The following is a 22,757-nucleotide window of genomic DNA, read 5'->3' as shown; positions in this document are numbered from 1 at the left end:
TGTAGGGCAGAGTATAAATCAGGAAATTAGAGGCGCATGTAACAAGAGTAATACAGTAAGTAAGGGGAACTTTTATCTACATATAGATTGGGCAAACCAAATTTGTAGTAATAGTGTGGTGGATGAATTCATGGAATGTATACAAGGTAGTTTTCTAGATCAGTATGCTAAGGAACCAACTAGGGAACTGGCTATTTTAGATCTGGTATTGTGCAATGAGAACGGGTTAATAAATAACCTTTTAGTAAAAGGGTCTTTATGAAGAGAGACCATAATATGATAGAATTTTATATTCAGTTTGAAAGTGATTTAGTTAAATCTAAATAAAGCAAACTATGTAGCTATGATGGGCGAGTTGGCTAAGGTAGATTGGGGAACTACATTAAAAGGCATGATGGTAGACAAGGAATGGCTAGCATTTAAAGAATTAATACATAATTTACAACAAATATATAGGCCTAGAAATTCAGTTGCTTGCGCCACCAGTTTGCGCCCAAAGAGGCCACTCAGAGGCTTTAGCGCCACTGGCCGCAACCACCGCGATATTTAGCGGGGCGCTAATGGCGGCGTTAGCCTGTAGCGCTGCACCACCACGGATGATGTCATAGGTGTGCGCAATGCCCCGCTACCGCTCCGAACGCCATATTAGGTCGCGGCCGCCTCTTCCGCACCGGCCGCAAATAGCGACCGGCACACAGGGGCCTACCTGTGGCGGTAGTGGCGCGAGTTAAGGTGGAGGTGCGGCCGGCCGCTTTTTCGGCGGCCGCCTGTCCTACACCCCCCCCCCCCCCCCCCCACGGCATTGCCGGCTGTTTCCCGAGAGCCCGGCACTTCTCCTTGGTGCCGGACTCATTTGCTGGCACTCGCGAGCGTGGATCGCACTGTTGCAGGCACCTCCCCCTTAACAGTGGGAGGAAGGCCTGCAGTACCGCAGCGTGCCATGCCGCAGCGGGTGGCGCTGCGGCACTTTGCGCGCCGATATTCAGTTTCAGCGCCCCAAGCGGGGCGCGGGAAGCCTTGTATAGCGGCCGGCTTCCGTTTGGGGCGCTGAAACTGAATATCCCGATGGCGCAAGTGGCTCCGCGCGCAGCGGTAATTCCGGCGCCCAGCTCTTTTTAGCCCATATTCCCTTAAGGCACAAAAACCCCACAGGAAAAGTGGTCCAACCGTGGCTAACAAGAGAAGTTAAAGATAGTATTAGGTCAAAGGATGCGGCTCATAATGTTTCCAAAAAGGGTAGTAAGCCTGAGGATTGGGAGGATTTTAGAATTCAGCAAAGGAGGGGCAAGAAATTGATAAAGAGAGGGAAAATAGAATATGAGAGTAAACTAGCGAGAGACATAAAAACAGACTCTAAAAGCTTCTATAGGTATGTAAAAAGGAAAAGATTAGCAAAAGTAAATGTGGGTCCCTTACAGGCTGAGACAGGAGAAATTATAATGGGAAATAAGGAAAAGGCAGAGAAATTAAACAAATACTTTGTATCTGTCTTCACAGAAGAAGATGCAAAAACTTTCTGGAAATATTGGAGAACAAAGCTCTAGTGAGAATGAGGAACTGAAAGAAATTAGTATTAGTAAAAAAATAGTACTGGAGAAATTAATGGGACTGAAAGCTGATGAATCCTCTGGACCTGATGGCCTACATCCTAGGGTTTTGAAAGAGGTGGCTATAGAGATAGTGGATGAATTGGTTGTCATTTTCCAAAATTCCTTAGATTCTGGAATGTTTCCGGCAGATTGGAAGATAGCAAATGTAACCCCACTATTTAAGAAAGGAGGAAGAGAGAAAATGGGGAACTACAGACCAGTTAGCCTGACATCAGTAGTAGGGAAAATGCTAGGATCTATTATTAAGGACGTGGTAACAGGGCACTTAGAAAATAATAATAGGATTGAGCAGAGTCAACACGGATTTCACAAATCTCTTAGAATTTTTTGAGATTATAACTAGCAGAAATGATAAGGGGGAACCAATGGATGTGGTGTTTTTGGATTTTGAGAAGGCATTCGATAAGGTGCCACACATGAGTTTATTAAACAAAGTTTGGGCTCATGGGATTCAGGGTAATTGTTGTATCCGTGTGTTAATGGAGACACGGAATGCAGGAGCTGGTTTAACAGGTGTTTACTGAACAAAGTCTGGAGGTGAACTAACAGATACAAGACACTATACAGGCTTATATAGCCCGAGTGGCCACTACCGGCATTACAGTACACAGGGGCTCTTAAAGGCACATACACCACAATTCCTCCCCTTTTAGACAACCAGTACATAACAATTTAAGTAATCATTAATTAACATGTTTACAAGAACAATAATCTACACATTTGCTGCAGTTAATCAATTATAAGTCAGTCTCTCTGGAGGCTTCCTGACTCGGTCCGGATAACACCTCGGTGGTGTTGTAGTTTTCGGTGGTGTAGTAGGTTCTTTTGGCAAGGTCGATTCGGCTTGAATGCCAGTGTCGGGTTCATCTGGTTCCAGTATCACCGGATCGGAGGTACATACTATGGGTATCTCTGCTTCATCATTAGGCATATAGAGTTGTGGTTTAGGTTGTCCTTTTCCAGATGACTCTATGATCTGGTCAGCATGGCACCTTATTATGCTTTCTCCAATGTCCACGGTATACATCAGTGGTCCTAGTCATGTGCAAATAGTTCCAGGCTGCCATTTCTCGGTACGGTAGTCCCGGGCCAAAACTTGTTGACCTATCTGGAAGGTTCTAGTTGGCCTTTCATTCATGCCTTGAAATTGTCAGTTCTCTACGTCCCTTCTGATGTTTGGCTTGATCAAATTCAGCCGGCATCTTAGTCTTCTATTGAAAAACATCATGGCGGGAGTTTGGTTTGTAACCACATGTGTTGCATTCCTGTATGCAAACAACAAGTTATCTACCTTATGCTGTAGATTTATGTCTTCATTACCCATGGCCTTTATGGCCTTCTTGAAGGTCTGGACAAACCTTTCAGCCAATCCATTGGTGGCGGGATGGTATGGGGCGGACGTGTGGTGCTTAACCCCATTGTTTTTTAAGAACTTCCTGAATTCTTCGGACACAAATTGCGGTCCATTATCAGAACAGATCTGTTCAGGCAGCCCATTCCTGGCAAATATGGTCCTTAATACTGTGATGGTTTTTTCCGTGGTGGTGGAGGACATCTTTATTACCTCTGGCCACTTGGAGTGTGCATCAACCGTGATTAAGAACATTGGCCTAGAAATTCACTGGCCTTAGCGCCGCTTTTGAGGCGCTAGAGGGCCTAGCGCCGAAGTTATGGCCAGTTTAGAAATTGACAGGGGCCCTAAATCGGCGTTAGGCCGGTAGCGCTGCGCCAGCACCGATGACGTCATCGGTGTGCGCAGCGTCCCGGTTGCCATGGTAACCCGCCCGAACTCGGAAATTGAGTTGCGGCCGCCTCGCCCGTGGCAGCCGCAAGCAACGTTCTGGCAGAGGTGCCTTACAGAACTTTGCGCCGGCGCATTAAAGGCCCCGCGGCGGCCGGCTGCTTTCCCGCCGGCCGCCTGGCCGCAGCTCCCTCCCCGGACTTCCCCCCCCCCCCCCCGGAACAGAAGCAAGCCCGGCACTTGTCCGAGGTGCCGGGCTCATTTTTAAAAAGATTATCGCGGGCCGCGGCCGGGTGCAGGCAGCTCCTCCTTAACAGAAGGAGGAGGCCTGCACTTCCCGAGCCTGCTGCACCGCAGCGGGTGCTGCAACGCCGGAATAGCGCCGCAATGCGGCGCGTGGCGCCAGTTTTGAGGCGCTGAGACCCCTCAGTAGCGCCGGCAGCCGTTTGGGCGCGGCGCTACTGAATTTTTGGCGCGCGCAGGGGGACTTAGCGCCGGCACTAACTTCCGGCGCTAAAGCCCTCGCTGCGCCAAAACCGAATTTCTAGGCCATTGAGTCCATAAATGGACCAGCAAAGTCGATGTGTACTCTTTGCCATGGAGATGAGGGCCACTCCCATGGATGTAGAGGGGCTTGTGGTGGGGCGTTTTGGACCTTCTGGCATCCTAGACAGCCCTTGGTCATTTCGTCGATGTCTCCATCGATACCTGGTCACCACACAAACGCTCTGGCTAGGTTCTTCATTTTCACTCCACCCAGATGCCCCTCGTGAAGCTCCTTTAGCACTTTATCCTGGAGTTTGGGTGGAATCACCACTCTGGATCCACACATCAAGGTTCCTTGGCACACTGACAGCTGTTCTCTTCTTTGCGAGAATGCTGGCAACAGTGGTTCGCCATGTGCTGGCCATCCCTTCACCGTTAAATCGTAGACTCGTGACAGAGTCGGGTCATTTCTCGTTTTCTTTTCAATGGTAGAATTTGTTACTGGTAGACATTCCACTATGGTTGAGTGGAACATCTCCACTGGGTCCACTGTAGGTGCCTCTTCTACCATTGGCAACGGTAGACGCAATAAACCATCAGCATTTCCATGCTGTTTTGATCCTTTGTATTCTATGTCATATTGGTGTGCCCCTAGGAAAAGGGACTACCTCTGTAGCCTTTGCGCTGTCATAATGGGAACGCCCTTTTTAGGGATGAATATGGAGACGAGCGGTTGATGGTCAGTCAACAAGGTAAATTTTTGTCCGTGTAGGTAATGGTTGAATTTCTTCACTCCCCATACCAGGCTGAGTGCTTCCCTGTCGATCTGGGCATAGTTACGCTCAGCTGAGTTCAATGAGCGTGACGCAAAAGCTATCGGCCGCTCCGAGCCATCAGGGAATCTATGCGATAATACCACTCCTACACCATAAGGGGATGCATCGCACGCCAGTCTGATTGGCAGTGATGGGTTGTAATGAGCCAAAACTTCCTTGGACGCGATCAAGCCTTTGCATTTATGGAAAGCATGTTTACAGTCTTCGCTCCATTTCCAATTTACTCCCGTTTGTAGCAGTTTGTTAAGAGGGTGCAGAACAGTTGACAAGTTCGGTAAAAATTTATGATAGTAATTTATCAATCCCAGGAACGACCTTAATTGTGAGACATTTTCAGGTGCTGGGGCTTTTATGACCGCTTCAATTTTTTCAGGTGACTTATGCAACCCTTCTTCGTTAATTATGTGGCCACAATATGATATTTGTTTCTGGAAAAATTTGCACATGGGGCAATTTGCTCGTAGGCCCCGTTCTCTCAGCCTAGTGAGCACCTGCTCCAAATTGGCAAGGTGCTCGTTGTCGTTTTCTCCTGTTACAAGGATGTTGTATAGGTAGCATTGATTTCCCGGAATCCCTTGCAGGACTTGCTCCATAGCTCTTTGCCAGATAGCTGGAGCTGATGCTACTCCGAAAACCAGTCGATTGTACTGGTACAGGCCTTTGTGTGTGTTTATCATGAGATACATTTTAGAGGCCTCCTCAACCTTCATCTGTAGATATGCCTGTGCCAAGTCAATTGTGGTGAAACGTTTCCCTCCGGATAGTGAGGCGAAAATATCTTCTATCCTCGGAAGAGGATACTGTACCATGTGAAGGACCGGGTTTACAGTCACCTTGAAGTCCCCACAGATGCGAATTTTTCTCTGTTCTTCAGATTTATCATTATTCAACGTTTTCTTCATGACCGGGATGATGGGTGTTGCCCACTTGCTCCAATCTATCTTGGATAACACACCTGCCTTTTCCAAATTCTCCAGCTCTGCCTTGACTGCTGGACGAATTGCGTATGGCACTGGCCTTGCCTTAAAAAACTTGGGAATTGCCGCATCTTCCACTTTTATTGAGGCAGTGACGCCTTTCAAGGTTCCTAGTTCCTGTTGAAACACTTCTTTGGCATTGGCCAAGATGTCTTTTAATCGTTCAGGTATGACGTCATCATCATTTTTTTTCTTACTGGTCACCGTCAGTGCGTGAATGGAGTGCCAGTCTAAACGTATCTTCCTGATCCATTCACGTCCCAACAGCGGTGGACCACCATCTTGCAGAACATATAAATACAACTTCTGTATTTCCTTGCCGTTGTATACAACAGGCACCCTTATTTTCCCTCTGGGGTATACTTTCTGCCCCGTATATGTTTTCAAGATAATGGATGTGTCTTTCAAAGGTATATGCGGAAATAGCCGCTCGTAATCCCGTCGACTTATGACGGTCAGAGCTGATCCTGTATCTAGCTCCATTTTAAATGGGGACCCTGCTATCGTGAGGGTAACCCAAATGGTCTGGTAATCTTCTTTGGCAATTACATTATGTAATTTGAGACAGCTTAGTCTCTTGTTTCCGGAGTCGCTATCGCTCTTCTGGTCTTCGGATCTACTGTCCATCATCATTTGTACCTTTCTGTACTTTTCCTTATTGATTTTTTTTCTTTCAGTGGATTTTTTGTTTCCAGATCGGCATACACGTGCAATGTGTCCCATCTTTCCGCATTGCCTGCATGCTTTGTCCTTGAACCAGCAGTCCCTCTGGTCATGGGTGGATCTGCCGCAGCGATAACATCTCTCGAAACCCTGTGTCATTTCATGGGTGTCTAAGTCCTGTGGCTTTTGCTGTATCACTGCAGCTCCTCTTGCTGCTGCTTCGTATGATACAGCCACACTGAAAGCCTTGTCCAGTGTCAAATCTTTCTCAGAAAGTAGCCTTTTCTGTGTTCCTTCACTTAGGAGACCGCAGACGAATTTGTCTCGAAGAGAATCTGCCAGTCCTGCCCCGAATTGGCAGTGCTTTGACAGCTTTCTTAATTCGGTGAGGTAATCAGCATTACTTTCATTCTTGTGCTGATTCCTCCTGAAGAATTTGAATCGTTCCGCAATCAGCAGCGGTGTTGGGTTTAAGTGCTCCTGTAGGGTATCAACAATCTCTTTAAAATTCTTGTCCATCGGTTTGGCTGGAGTGATTAAGTTTCGTAACAGCCCGTATGTCCTTGCGCCCATTAGATTTAGAAGTACCGATGCCTTTTTATCATCCTCTATTTCATTCGCTGTGCAATATACCTCCACTCTTTCCACATATGTGGTCCAATCCTCTACATCACTATCGAAAGCAGTAATATTGCCAGTCTTAGGCATCCTGAAAAAAAATGGCGCCTCCCGCACTTTCCCGCCGCTGCCGCTGCTGACAACGCTGTTCTCCGCGGTTTTTATTTATACAGGTATTTTTAATAGTTGGAGACTCATTCCCGCCGGACTCTCTGGGAATTTTCCCTCCCTCTGCTTGGTCCGGACACCGACCTGCTTTGCAGCGCTGGCCGTCTCCCAAGTGCTCCACCCTCCGTCTCTGTTTGCCTCCGCCTTCGCTGCTCGGCCCCGCTGCAGAGCCAGCCGATCGAGCCCCAGCCCGCCGCCCAGGAAGGATTATTGCAGTACCTGCCACCAGCCTGGCTAGCTGGTGAAACCAGAGTTTTTTCTTTTTTTTTTTCTTCGTCCTTCGTCTGAGGAATCGATCTCCTTGAGGTGCTGCCGAATTGCAGGTAAGTCCGTTTCCAATTCGTCGCCACTGTTGTATCCGTGTGTTAATGGAGACATAGAATGCAGGAGCTGGTTTAACAGGTGTTTACTGAACAAAGTCTGGAGGTGAACTAACAGATACAAGACACTATACAGGCTTATATAGCCCGAGTGGCCACTACCGGCATTACAGTACACAGGGGCTCTTAAAGGCACATACACCACAGTAATATGCTAGCATGGATTGAGGATTGATTAATGGACAGAAAACAGAGTAGGAATAAACTGGTCATTTTTGGGTTGTCAGGCTGTAACTAGTGGGGCACCGCAAGGATCAGTACTTGGGCCTCAGCTATTCACAATCTACATCAATGATTTGGATGAAGGGACCAAATGTAATATATCCAAGTTTACTGATGATACACAGCTAGGTGGGAATGTAAATTGTGAGGAGAATGCAAGGAGGTTTCAAGGGGATATGGACAGGCTAAGTGGGTGGACAAGAACATGGCAAATTGAATATAATATGCAGAAATGTGAAGTTATCCACTTTGGTAGGAAAAATAGAAAAGCAGAGTATTTTTTAAATGGTGAGAGATTGGGAAATGTTGGAGTTCAGAGGGACCTGGGTGTCCTTGTACACAAATCACTGAAAGTTAACATGCAGATACAGCAAGCAGTTAGGAAAGCAAATGGTATGTTGTCCTTTATTACAAGAGGATTTGAGTATAAGAGTAAAGACATCTTACTGCAATTATATAGGGCCCTGGTGAGACCACACCTGAAGTATTATGTACAGTTTTGGTCTCCATACCTAAAGAAGGATATATTTGCCGTTGAGGGAGTGCAGCGAAGTTTCACCAGATTGGTTCCTGTGATGGGGGGATTGTCCTATGAGGAGAGATTGAGAAGACTAGGCCTATATTCTCTAGAGTTTAGAAGAATGAGAGGTGATCTCATTGAAATATACAAAATTCTTACAGGGCTTGACAGGGTAGATGCAGGGAGGATGTTTCCCCTGGCTGAGGAGTCTAGAACCAGGGGTCACAGTCTCAGAATAAGGGGTCGGCCATTTAGGACTGAGATGAGGGGAAATTTCTTCACTCAGAGGGTGGTGAATCTTTGGAATTATCTACCCCAGAGGCCTGTGAAGTCTCAGTCATTGAGTATATTCAAGACAGAGATCGATAGATTTTTGAATATTAAGGGAATCAAAAGATATAGGGATAGTACATGAAAGTGGAGATGAGGTAGAATATCAGCCATGGTCTTAGTGAATGGTGGAGCAGGCTCGAAGGGCCAAATGGCCTACTCCTGCTCCTATTTCTTATTTTCTTGCTCTGGCGAAGAGCGAATTGTTCTGTAAGCTTCTAAATATATGCAGAAAATTACCTTTAACTAAATTACAAGTAGGAAAAGGGGGCACAGATTCAAAACAATACAAGGGAAATTCAGGATTGAGATCAAGATGGTTTTCTTCACAGAAAGTGTGATCAATACTTGGAAGAGACTTCCAGACACAATAGTAGCGATGATAACTCTGGAGTCATTTAAGAGACAACTGGATCAGAGCAGCGGAGAAACCATAGAGTATTTCTGGATGAATTAACTAAGACAACTTGGAATGGCCTTCCTTGTCAGTAATTACCTTTTGATCAAAGCACTCGAGGCGATATACAAAAGGTTCAAAGGCTGCGCTATTGAGAAAAAGTAGAAAAATTGAGACTCTTCAATCCTAAAAGGAGAGTAAAAAAGCCCCTACATATTTATGTAAGATACTAGCATTACAGATTTAACTACAGCACTACTTCAAGTTAAATCATCACTGTAGAACAAGAGGGAATGAAAATCTCTAAGACTGTCAGGAACCGCTTGTTCAGGCAAAGAGTAACTGCTACCAGTAATGATCTGTTGGCTAATGAAGACCAAACCTCTGGAATCATTCAGAAGGCAGTTTGAGACTGTGATAGTGGGACAGTTGGTTCGTATGAAAGAATTAGCTAGACTGGCCTATTGGCCCCCCTCATCTTTATTTATCTTTGTGGGAAAAACATGGAGATGGAGGAGAGAAAATAACGGTGGTTAAATTGTAGGAATGGGTTGAAGTAGGGAAAGATGAGATGGTGTGGAGAAACTTGGATGAAACCAAGGACGGATATAAGCTGTGAATGGAGAGAGGGACTAGAAAATGAAAGAAATGGTCATCTTGGACAGATAAGTACGTAAGAAAAGAAGAATTGGAAATATATATAGGCAAGAGATTGGAAAACAGTGAGTTAAGGATGAAAAGAAGACACCGTTAGATAAAGACATAGAAACGATATTTCATTTATATAACGCCTTTCACGTCCTCGGGAGTTACCAAAGCGCTTCATAATTAAATATTTTCGAGTTGTAAGTACTGCTGTAATGTAGGCGATTATTATATAGGTGGAGAAAGAGAGAGCATGTTGAAAAGAAGTTAAGGCGCACAGAACAGGGATGAAGGCGGCGCAATACGAATTTGGGAAACCTTGATAGGAGCTAGAAAGAAAGATAGTATGAAATATTAAAGTGACCGTAAGAGAACGGGAGATGTGGAAAATTAGCGCTTGCAGTAAGAGTGCTTGGGCTGAAGAGATTAAAGATGGAGGTGGACCGGCATAGAACAGAAAGGAGGAGGCAAATAATTGGATTAGAGAGAATATGGTAGAACTAATCAACGAGTTAAAATATGATGAAGACAGTGATAGGGTGGGATAATGCAAGAGCACAAGGGTGAGGAAGCAGATCAGACAAGAGTAGAAAAAGTACAGGGAAATATGAAGATAGGAGATGATGAGTGGCGAAAATAACAGGGTGTGGCGCAAACTGTTATCGACCCCTGAGAAATCTAACGTGTGGATCTTCACTGGGTGGTACAGGTGTTTCCGTATGGCCTGTGAGTTGCCAGAACTATAGAACGGACTGTTTGTTCATTCTAAAGTGGAAACAGACTTCCATAGTCATACCATTTTATTGTCCACCGTTTGATCGGTAGGGTTACTTGCGTATTTTCAATATTCAAACGAAATGCTAGAATGCCAAGTATTAACAGTTCTGATTTTACTATATTCCAATGTTTTTACCTTCTTGAAAAATACAGGCGGGTTGTAATAAATTGTTACCATATCACTGTGCCTCGGAATGTCGAAAACATTCACATTCCAGTAATGCATAATGTATGTCAGTAAGTTTGTGTTTCAGAGTCAGGTGCTTTGCTGCAGTGTATCAGATAACGTAGAAATGCTTCTGCTTTCGTCTTCGTGGGCCATGTAGTTTCGTCATGGAGCTTTCGGGAGAACAAAGTTTAAATGGATGTTCCCATTAATTTGCATATATCGCAAGTTATTGATAGTCACAGAGTTTGGTGTTCTGATTATAATTTATTCACTAATGAAGGAGCAGTTCTACAATCGGGCCTTTCCAAGCCTTCAGACCCGCAAAATCCAAACAGGACAAACCAGTAAATAAGCAGAAACATAATCGAATTGCTGGACTTCGGAGGCCCGATTTGTGAGGGTTCCGGGCAACATGGAGGGCCACAACCCTGAAAACGATTAGCTAGAGAGAGAATGGGAGAGAGAGAGAAGAAAATAAAGACCATGTGTGAATACAGGAATAATATATTAGTGCAACGTGTATGAGTGATAAGTCAGTAAACGAGGATGGAAAGAACAAATACTCTTGTGGCTCTAAAGGATAGACTATAACTAGTGCATTTTATGACTGTGTATCCATGTTGTTAAAGCATTGTTGCCTAATTCAAAATGCCGCTGAAGTTGACATTTTAGCCAGTTTCTGCCGTGTGACGTTTAAGTGTCCACTGGACAAACGCCTCGACTGACAGCTTTACCAGCTACAGTTATTGTGAAAGCAATTGTGACAGAGCACCTGTGACAGAGACTGTAGGTCCCGCATTGGACTCATCAGTCACCTGAGAACTCATTTTTAACGTGGAAGCAAGTCATCCTCGGTTCCGAGGGACTGCCTAAGAAGAAGAATTTACGCTCTCTCAGACCTTTTTAGAATGCATCCTTTTCTTCCTCGTGGGTTACAACTATGGGTAGTGTTTTGCCATTTGGTTGTTGATTTGTCTGCTATGCGCTATGTTTACTGTTTTCTGTCGCTTATATGTGCTCTTCCCAAGCGAGAAATACAACTAAACGATCTTACAATCTTTAATAACACAATAAGATAAAGGAGGTTGCATGAGACCGAGACAGTGATACAGTATTTCACCACAATGTAGCCATACCTTGAGGGTGATTGCAATATAGTAGAATACACCTGTAATGCAGGACAATATCAAGTACAACCCTATACGACAAAAAATGCCATGATTACATGTAATGTTATTATACCATAAAAGTTGTAAGAAGTAACGTTAATTTACTTTTCTTCAAGTTGTTCGAAAAATATTGTTCTTATGTTTCACAGTATAGATTGCACAGATGGAATATCTGACATCAACGCAACAACATTAAAATAAATGTTGCTAAATCTATCTACAATATTTGCCTATCCTCTTGATGCGCTATTTTACCAGAAGCCGGCAGCACTGCTTATCTCTGAACAGATGCTGTCCGGGGGTTCCCCTATCCTCAGAATGGATACAATTGCAGCAGATGAACCTTACGTAGGGAAGCGAAACATTAAACTTTTACAGATGTCAGTCGTTTTATAATAATATTACTACACATTTTAAGCACCAAATTCTCCGTTTTATTAAATATTAATATAAATACATTTCAGAAGAAATTCATCAGATGTAATGCATTGCAATCTATAACCTGCGGATGTTATACAGCGAATCACTTAAACGATGGCTTGTTCAATTCAAAATGCAGATCTTTTGTGATTATTCGATTTGGAACGTTCGTGCCGCATGGAATTTACAGCGGGATGTTTTCGAGTTTGTGCCCTGCCCTAAACATCAAACCTAAACGTGTCCCCTGTCTGCCCTCTCTCTCCATCAGCGGAAGATCTCTATTGACCTGAAATACATTTGTGAATGTTACATCATGACACCTGTGCACCAAGATCAGATAGTGTGAGGATTATTACTTCTACCAGTATAAATGCCTGAAAGCTCAGAAATTCTGCAACTCGTTTTTCGGTGGAAATAAATTCAAGGAAACTGCAGCATTGTGGCAGCAAGAGAAGATTTAGGGGAAGTTAACATACTAGATTCTCATAACATCATCTGTGTTTCGGGTGAGTGCATTCCATCCGTTGGCCATTCTACAGACGGGCACCGGAGCGTGCAAATGAGAAAATAGTTTCCTCGCGGGAGTGACGCTTTGCTTCAAACGTGCGCTGACTGATTTAACAGAAACTTACATATTTTTGAGTTTATTAAATTACCAGTGGAGACTATTTGCATTTATCTACACTTTGCATGAAACTGAGTAGTTTAAATGTGTGATTAAGATTGCTATTTTTTTTCTTTTTAGAAAAACATTCAGCTTGAATGAATTAAATTATTAAAATTGCTAAATGTTCGGAGGAATGTATCATCAGAGATAGTTGATTTAGGAGATAACTGTAAAATAAATCTAGTGCCATTTTCATTAAATATGGGTCCTACAATATTACAGTATTCGGGCTTAACTAAAGTAGCAATGATAACGGAGAAATATCTCGTGCAGTTTAAAAGGTCAATTCTATGATCTGAATTGTCCTGCTTTGAAACGTTGTGACTGACGCAATTGGTTACCAGAAGCTGCTCATTGTTCGGCCGTCCAATGGGCGCTTTCAGGAGGAAAAAGGCGTTTGCATATCTAATGAGACGGCGACATTTCATTCGTGCAGCCTTTGATATAAAGGACGTCATCGACCAATCCGAAAGATAACAGTTCTTGTATTCACCCGCACCGTTACAATGGCAGCTGTTGCTCTTGTTCTGCTCCCGCTAATAATTGGTCTGACGTGTAAGTGCCTTGGCGATAATTGCAATCTTCTTTACCATAAAGAATTAGTAACGTGGATTAAAATTATGAAGCGAAAGCTTGATTCGAAACCTTATCGGATCTGAAGGAAATGTTCGATATCGGTGTTAAATTATGTAAGCCTTCGTTGATAGGCTGATTTGTAATAACAACATGTGTTTTGTTTAATTCGCAGATACGACCGCGCAGCTCAGCTTGATGCAGCCAGATTCAGAGTCCACTACACCAGGACGAACCGTTATCCTGAACTGTACAATCCAGGGAGTCAGTCTCTCAGAAAAGTATGCTTATTGGTACCAACAGAAGCGTGACAGTGCCCCAAGGTTTGTCCTGAGGGGCACCGATACAAGAGGCACCGGTATCCCTGACAGATTTACAGGCCTGGAAGACGAAGTAACCAACGTGGCCTATTTGACCATCTCTAACGTGGAATTGGAGGACGCCGCCGATTATTACTGTGCAACAGCTGACGACAGCAACCTCACACGGTGGCAGATCCATTGGCTCCTTCAATACCAAAATTCGCCACAGAGCCAGCTCTAGAATTTACACGGACTACTGACATCAAGCTCAGCAGCAGACCCAGTAATATTGCCTAATATGGTGCACTCTTGTTGCAATTTAAAAAAACTGCTATATGTTTGTTTCTACCCATCAAGTATGAATTCCTCCTTCCACGGATCTCCCTCCCCTCAGTTACACAGTTGGAGCGGTTTTTGTACGGCACTGTACCACCGTGGGTGGCAATTCGGTAGCGGGACCAGGCTGAATGTTTTGAGTAAGTAACATATTTATGCTTCATAAAGTAAATGCCTTGTAAGATGGCGAATTTAAATGCGGAGTTTAAAATTCTTTGTTTGCCCTTTTTTCAACTAAACTGGTCTTTCCGAGGCCGGACCACACCTGGAATGGTCTGATTCACCTGCTGCCAAACATGAAACAAACTATACTCGGGCATTTCCGTTGACCTTCTCAATTGAAACTCTGCCAAATGGAAATTCTATATAAAAAAAAAAATAATAAGTCCATATCCAACATACTTTCGATGTAACGTTTCCCCTTTGTAAGCTCTGCCCTGTGACAGCATCAGGGAGTGAGAGCGGCGTGTATGTGGAGGACGCAATATGTAGCAATTGCTCTTAAAATTGTGCCCTTTAAATACTCTCTCTTGGTGCTCCCCAGCATTCAGCGTCCATAGGTAGAAACACACTATTATGAACCGAATCGTAATTTACAGCTTGTAATGAATGGGATGGAGTGTGTTTAGGGGCTAACAATATATAATTTTATCACCAGCAAATAGGATAGTAATCCCACTGTACATTCAAATCTCTCCCCTAGGCAGAAAAGCACCAGGCGGTTGGACTATGTGGCTCAGGCTAAAACTATTTATTATGAATTGATTAAGACATACAGGTTATGCAGAAGGACTAGTTAATCTGATGAAAAAATATCAATACCTATATCTGATACTTTTAACCATTTCTAATGCTAAATTCTTAAGTATTTTTTTTGGAGTCCTAACAACTGTTTCCCAGAAATCAATACCGTGGAGCAGTCTAGCTCTAAGGACTTCCATTTCACTGAGGTGGGCTGGACGATTGGAAAATGGAAACTCAAGAAATGGCCAATGGTTTTTATAATTGTACTGCGTCCAGGCAATTTCTCATACCTCAATTTAAAATAGTCTTGCCTTTGTATTGCAAGACTCGTTCATATAGCCCAGAACTTTTCTCAGCAAACGGATAATCAATATAATGTATTTCTATTACGGGCTGAATGAAAATTGGAAAACAATTATCATGGCTGTCTGACCAGTTGTTTTATGACATCAGAATGCTGCCAAGCCCCATTGGAATTTCACATCTGGGTTGGCCATTACTTTTGTGAAACAATACCGTCAACCATCCGCCCCACGTTATTCAATGGCCCACATAGCGCAAAGAATTTGAGGCAATGGAAGTTGAATTTCCGCGCAGTTTGTCCGATCTCCACCTTAATCTTGGTGTAAGGTCAACGCAAACCATGTAGAAACGGCGTAAACGTCTCTCCCACACTTATGTCGATATTCCAACGACTTTACGGCGGGAAACTGGGACAAGCCCCGGGGGAATTCCAGGTGAATAATGTCTCCAGACAGACATAGGAAGGTAGGAACAGGAGGAGGCCATTTAGACCCTCGAGCCTGTTCCACCATTTAATGAGATCACGCCTGATCCGCGACCTAACTCCATATACCCGCCTTTGTCCCATATCCCTTAATACCTTTCAAGAGAGTTCCAAACTTTTACCACCCTTTGTGTGTAGAAGTGTTTCCTAATTTCACTCCTGAAAGGTCTGGCTCTAATTTTTAGACTAAGCCCCCTAGTCCTAGAATCCCCAACCAGCGGAAATAGTTTCTCTCTATCTACCCCATCTGTTCCCCTTAATATCATGAAAACTTCGATCAGATCACCCCTTAACCTACTAAATTCTAGGGAATACAACCCTAATTTGTGTAATCTCTCCTCATAACTTAACTCTTGAAGTCCGGGTATCATTCTGGTAAACCCACGCTGCACTCCCTCCAAGGCCAATCTATCCTCCCTAAGGTGTGGTGCCCAGAACTGCTCACAGTGCTCCAGGTGTGGTCTAACCAGGGTTTTGTACAGCTGCAGCATAACTTCTACCCCCTTGTATTCTAGTCCTCTAGATATAAAGGCCAGCATTCCATTAGCCTTTTTGATTATTTTCTGTGCCTGTTCATGACATTTTAATGATCTATGTACCTGGACCCCCAAGTCTCTTTGGACCTCCACTGTTTGTAGCTTTTCACCATTTAGAAAGTACCCTGTTCTATCCTTTTCAGGTCCAAAGTGGATGACCTCACATTTGCCTACATTGAAATCCATTTGCCGCAGTTTTGCCCATTCACTTTTGTGCTACCTATAGACACTCAAGCGAAAGGACAAAGGAACACGAAACAGAAGCAGCCACATGCGCTGTTTTGAATCAAAGAGGTCTGGCCTAGCTACAATTTAAATAAAAAGATAGAACAAGCATTTTATAACTTGAAACAAGATTAACCTGGTTCTGACACGGTTGCTATCAGGCAAAACGTGCAGACTTATTATTAATGCAAAGTAAATTATGCTCCGATATAGTCAACCAGTTAAAGCTCTGGGAAAGGTCCACACTCTCGCCCTTTTTTCCTAAATGGTAAAAAATTTCCTATCTTTCTGCCTACACAGTAGCTTCCCAGACATATACGGGTGAAAGGCAGTTTTGTTGTTTATCTATTCAGGTAACTCTTTGCTCATAAAGAGAATCACTACTGAAAACATATTCACCGGCTCAGTGAGTTCTCTCAACGTCACTGCAAAGTTTTTTTGAAATGCGAATCATGGTAACAGTATTCGAAACATGTTGGCGTCTCCCACCAATCAAATACATCCTTTCTATTGCTTGTACAAAGGTGATCGTCATCGTAGTTTCATCGTAACCAAAATCCGCCTCTACCGCAATGCAGGCTGTGTGACAGCGGGAAAGATTTGAAGTTTCATCCACAGGTTAATCTTCCTGCACAGAGGTTTTTAAAATCTGTACATGATGATGGGGCAAACCCATTGGATTCACGGTAGGGGTTGGAATTCCGCAGGAGCTTTCGCCGTTTCCGCGGCAATTTCGCCGGACGAACGGGGAGAACCCCTGAGAAAACTCGCCCCTACACACCAATTAGCAAGCTATATCCCCATTCAGTAGTGTTTAGTGTTTATAACCGTGAACTACGAAGTTAATTCTCCCGATCTCCCGCTGAAATTTCGGCTTAAGTTAGAACGGGAGATTTTGGTAACCTTCGGAGCAGAATTTGACAGTAGTGGTATGATTCGAATGGATACGGTGACGTATGATGCTTGCTTTGGAGTTTTCTACGTTTCCTGTCATAGTTGGGTGAATTAGAACATATTAATTTGTGATTTACTGAGTTAAAGAGCTTGGCCCTGACATTACGCCATGGGATGTCGGTAGTACAAAACCCCCTACGCAATTTTAGCGGAGGTGTGAAACCAAATATTTTTAAAAGGTGAACAGCTCCGCTAAAGTTATCGATGGAGGAGTGTCAAACCAAGGCGTTAAAAGATTTTCTCCAGGGCCTGCGAGAGACAGAGACAGTCATACATAATTCAGGATCCGCTCCAGGAAACTCTTTCTAACATTTTACAGATATTGCTGCCAGTAACCTTCATGGACATTGATATAACTCAGCTTAGCTGATATTTATAGTATTTGGGATTTTTTTGACCAAAACCACTAAGGATACATTTGTTACACTTTACGTTATTTGTTGCCGAAACCTTTGGACAGCTAGAAACCAAAGTTCAGGATCATTCTGAATTGGCCTATGGTTATATCACATGCTGAAGCAATCCTTGAATTTATTGTTCAATCATCGTCACACTGATAAACAATTCTATATGATGCGCAATGAATAACGATTACAGATATCGGAACATTTCTGTATGTGTGTAAAATAACATTAATTAAAGGAAAGGAGGTGAGGTTAAAATAAAATACCACGGTAAAGCACAAATGTTTTCCGTCACATCAGTTCAAAATGACTGGACTAAGTGTATGCAAAATGTACACTGTCGAGGGAATTTGCCTCAGTTTTATAACATTGGAAGTTTGTAAACAATGCTAGGACTAAGCAATCTAAAATGAAGCACACCTTCTGCAACAGGGCAGCCATATTTAAAATAACATCCCTGCGGTAGAAATGTATTTTCTGCTTGAAATGTTTCACAGAAATGCATCAAGAAATGTTCATCAGGAAATTGTCGAATGATTAGCAGCTCGGATATAATAACCTTTTTTAATGGTTATTTTTCATTGAAATAACTAATGTCCGTACATCTCCAAGGTTTAGAGTGGAGAATGTCAATGTGCTTTGAGAGTAGATATTTTGTTATTCTTTACATTTTCCCATCTGATGTTTATATCTGATATTCAAACTTTGAAACACGCATCTTTTGTTCGTTCTTGACATAAATTGTCGAGACAAAATTATTTCAGCGAAATGACTCACCAAACCCCAACCTTCACTCTGACCTTGTGTCGAACATTAATAAAGAACATTGCTCCAAGAGTTTTCTGGACCTACACCCAACGCTCTTCCAGCAGGTCAGGCAGCACCTGTGAAGAGAAACTGTTTGTTTGCGATGCTAAGTGTTTTCCAGCATTTTTTGTTTTTATTTCGGATTTGAACAATTCACAGTATTACGTTTTTGTTTCTTCTATCTATACGTACTTGAATTTTGAAAGCTACTACTCCTCGATAATCAAGGAATCCGTGTTTATTACCTTCTTCGCTATATTCCAGCCCCATTAGCAATTTTCAGGCTCTTCGACCTCTCCTAGCAATACTTTGAGTGAAACAATAATTTTACCGTCTGGAATTTAGGGCAAATCTTATTTATTTCGTACATTCTGCTTGCACATGCCGTCAGCTATATCGGACAACAATGTGTCCATGTGCAATTCCGTGGAAAGGTAAAACTCACACTGCAACTCCGAATCACACAGACAAATTCCATATTTAAACAATGTAGTTAAAACATAAAATTCAAATGCATTGGTCTATGTAAATCAACCCACAATTAATGCGACTCCTTTTTTTCTCTTAGGTCGTCAGTCAGCCACTCCCACCGTGTCGCTTCTGCCTCCAGCGAAGGATCAGATCGCAGTAGCCAACGCGGCGGCGACCCTGGTGTGTTTGGTGAATAATTTTTACCCGGATTACGTGAAACTTGTGTGGACTGTGGACGGCAAAGTCAGAGAGGTGGGCGTCCAGACCAGTTCAACCGTACAGGACTCTGACCAGACGTACAGTGTGAGCAGTTATCTGACTCTGCCAGCCTCCGAGTGGAACTCACACGAGCTTTACTCCTGCGGGGTTACACACGAGACGCTCGGGTCCAGAATTGAACAAAGTATCAGGCGATCAAGCTGCGTGTGATTAAGAAACGAAATGTATTTCAAAAAATCTTTTACCGTATCTGTATTACTGTTTAAAAGAAAAAGTGGGTGTTTCTTCTTTTGAGACTCGTCCAATTAAATGTCATTTTGCTGTTGATTTTGACTTCTTTGAAAAATAACGATACTTTGCTTTTTTGCATGAACGTCTTCCGTTTTAAATGCAGCCAATACATTTGTCTGAAATGTATCAATGATGTCTTACTTTGTCCTGAAGAAATAATAAAATATCATGAGCAGTACAATATGTTGTAATCCATCATAGTGTGAAGGCCAAATTCATGATGGAAAGGACACACCAGGAGTGTTCTAACCTGCACAGATACTGACTGACCCGATGTGTAGCTCCAGCACTTTATGTTTTTATTTCGAGGATTTACAATAGTTTTATATACTGGGTTTTCGATGTTATTCTGCACGTTCTTCTCTTCTCCGCGGCGGGAGAAAAGGTGTGCCGGATATTTGTGATTTAAAAAAAAAACTCCTCAAACATTGAATAGACATTTTGGCTTTTAAATAAAAAAAGATTTTTTATTTTGGAGATAGGAATCCATTTCTGGGTCTCAGTGGAATTCAGGCAAATGGATGACAGGAAGAGTTAGCAGAGGAGCAGAGAGCTCTTAGACTGATGGGATCTCCGGGGAATTCCGTGCTCCCTAGGTTGCAATTTTAATTTTTATATTGTAGTTCATGCTGTAATACTGTAAGAACCCCCATAATACAGGAATGATGTTTCTCAGAGGTTGAGTACTTTATTTCTGGAATATTAAAAATATGTGTTTTAATAGTTCCTGCTTTTTCAAAAAAACCTTCCTATTTTTGCAGTTTTAACTTTTACATTCTGCATTAACAATGCTCTATAAATTGACCTGTTTGGAACAACTGGGTCAAAACCGGTAACATTCTTACCGCTGAGTCAGACTGTTGTGGGTCCAAGCCACATTGCAGCGTTAGAACACATATTCAAGGCTGACACTCCAGTGCGGTGCTGAGGGAGTGCTGCACTGTCGGAGGTGTAGTTTTTCAGATGAGGCATTAAACCGAGGCCCCATCTGCCCTCTCGGTTGGATGTAAAAGATCCACCAGCACTATTCAAAGAAGATCAGGGGAGTTCTTCCAGAGTCCTGGCCAACATTTCCCCCTCAACCAAGACCATTAAAAACAGATTATTTATCTATTTCTTTGTTCCTGGGAGTTGGCTGTATGGAAATTGACTGCCATGTTTCCCTACATTATAACAGTGACTACACTTCAAAAAGTACTTTATTGGCCGTGAAGCGCTTTGGGACGGCCTAAGGTCGTGAACAGTGCTATATAAATGCAAGTTATTTCTTGCTTCTTTCTATTGTTTGGTGTTGCTCGCGAAATGGTAACCCCAGTTTTGAATGCTTTAAGATTTAACTAGAAATAATTACTATAAGAAACCTGTAAAATATAATTTCCAGTTAGAAAACTGAGCGATTCTTCCAAGATCCATGAAGTCTCCAACCCCAAGTCTTCCATTACCAGGAAGTCAAAATTGCCAAGGGCCTATTTTCTTCAGCTTTACCCCCCACCCCCAATGATTCCATTGTTCAGGTGCAATGCAGTGGAAGGATAAGCTGAGACTCGCTACATGAGGGGGGTGGGGGAATGGTAACATTTCCCTGAGGATTCTCCTGATCCCCCGCCAAATCATCGACGGAAAATCGGCAGAACCCCCAGAGCAAGGGTATTAATGGCCTACTGCGTCCTTTCTCTGGGTTTCCGCCGATCTTCCATCGGAGTTACCGTGGGAAATCGGAAGAAACCCCGCGGAAAGTTTACTCCCAGGTTCTAGGCCGGATGTGCTACCCATCCAATACTCGCTGTGAATTTCTGGGGTTCTGCTTCTTTGCATTTTTATAAAATCATAGAAAAATTACAACACAGAAGGAGGCCATTCAGCCCATCGTGTCCGTGCCGGTCGGAAAAGATCTAACCAGCCTAATCCTTCAGCACTAAGTCCGTAGCCCTGTAGGTTACTGCACTTCAAGTGCATATCCAAGTACATTTTCAATCCAGAAATTCGGGTCAGAGGCTTCCCGTGGGTGCAAGCCTCCGACCTGCACTTACCTAGTGCGCCGGCCGTTGTGCTGTGAGCCCGCATGGGATTCCGATCCTGGGCCTGCTCCAACTGCCAGCGCAGTGCTCGCATATCCCAGGGGTGCAGTTAGTTCGAAGCGTCCCCTGGGATCACGTGGGCCATGGAGAGCCAATCGTAGCAGGGAATCTCTATTCATATATTTGACAGGAAGGCCTGTCAAATCTATGAATAGAAATCAGCCCCTAAACCTAACCAAAACTTCAAATAAATTAGAAAAAACATCACATTTTTTAAATAACTATAAATTATATAAAATAACTATTTTAAACAATAATTTAAATTTTTGAAAAAATTTATTACAGTTTTTAACGGGGCTAAAAATAAACTTACCTTTCTTTAAAGTATTTAAAAATAATAAACCTGTGGAAAAAATGTTTTAATTTTACTTAATTCACCACTTACCTTGTTAAAACTGGTTTCTGCCTCTACCATCCTTTCGGGCAGTGATTTCTAGACTCCCACCACCCTCTTGGTGAAAAAAATCTTTTCTCATCTCCCCTCTAATCCTTTTACCAACTACGTTAAATCTATGCCCCCTGGTTCTTGACCCTTCTGCTAAGGGAAATAGGTCCTTCCTATCCACTCTATCTAGGCCCCTCATAATTTTATACATCTCAATTAAATCTCCCCTCAGCCTCCTCTGTTCCAAGGAAAACAACCCCAGCCTCTCCAATCTTTCCTCATGGCTAAAGTTTTCCAGTCCTGGCAACATCCTCGTAAATCTCCTCTACAACCTCTCCAGGTTCTGCGATGCAAATCCAGTGGGGTTAAATAACAGAACTGGGCTATCCAGGCAGCACTCATTTCATTTACAGCAGACTTAATATTCCATCATTCTTTGATGATCCATGGACAATACAGGACTGGCTCCTGGGAAAGCAATTATACCTACTACTACCTACTGACACACACAAAAGCCCCGCACAGATCTAATGTGGTCCACACCTCAACCGGGCGACCGTCGAGCCTGTGATTAGAATTGTGAAGCAATATTTGAAGTCCTTTTATCGGTCAGATGCTGTTGTGCAGTACAAACGGTCAAAGTTGGGGGAGATCACGAGAACCCCCTCAAAAATGTTCCCCTGTGTTTCTTTGTGATATTTGTTTTAATGTCACTCCATTCCAGTTTCAGCCCACCCGCTGCACCAATGCTGCCCTGGTCACAGTCAGCAAGAAAATCCGCTGGGATTGTGGCAAATCGATATTGTAACCTTTCCTATCATCTTGCTCTCCCACACATATTCCACACCGT

The 22,757-nt window shown here is 43.2% G+C and overlaps 2 gene segments (V, D, J or C); both read left to right on the top strand.

The window, feature by feature from the left end:
* The first annotated feature begins 13,250 nt into the window (after positions 1 to 13,250).
* Positions 13,251 to 19,480, top strand: LOC147104540 (immunoglobulin lambda variable 6-57-like). The segment is given in 3 exon segments: positions 13,251 to 13,350; positions 13,544 to 14,146; positions 19,032 to 19,480. Coding segments are annotated over 2 exon segments (417 nt in total).
* On the top strand, positions 18,870 to 19,363 carry LOC147104541 (Ig kappa chain C region, B allele-like). The segment is given in 2 exon segments: positions 18,870 to 18,897; positions 19,032 to 19,363. Coding segments are annotated over 2 exon segments (360 nt in total).
* Positions 19,481 to 22,757: the final 3,277 nt, after the last annotated feature.

The sequence above is a fragment of the Somniosus microcephalus genome, chromosome 19 (genome assembly GCF_052327205.1).
Source record: "Somniosus microcephalus isolate GS21.2 chromosome 19, FLI_Smic_1.0, whole genome shotgun sequence".
Lineage (NCBI taxonomy): Eukaryota > Metazoa > Chordata > Chondrichthyes > Squaliformes > Somniosidae > Somniosus > Somniosus microcephalus.
The sequence above is the reverse complement of the archived record's forward strand: the minus strand, read 5'-3'. Positions and strand labels throughout refer to the sequence as shown.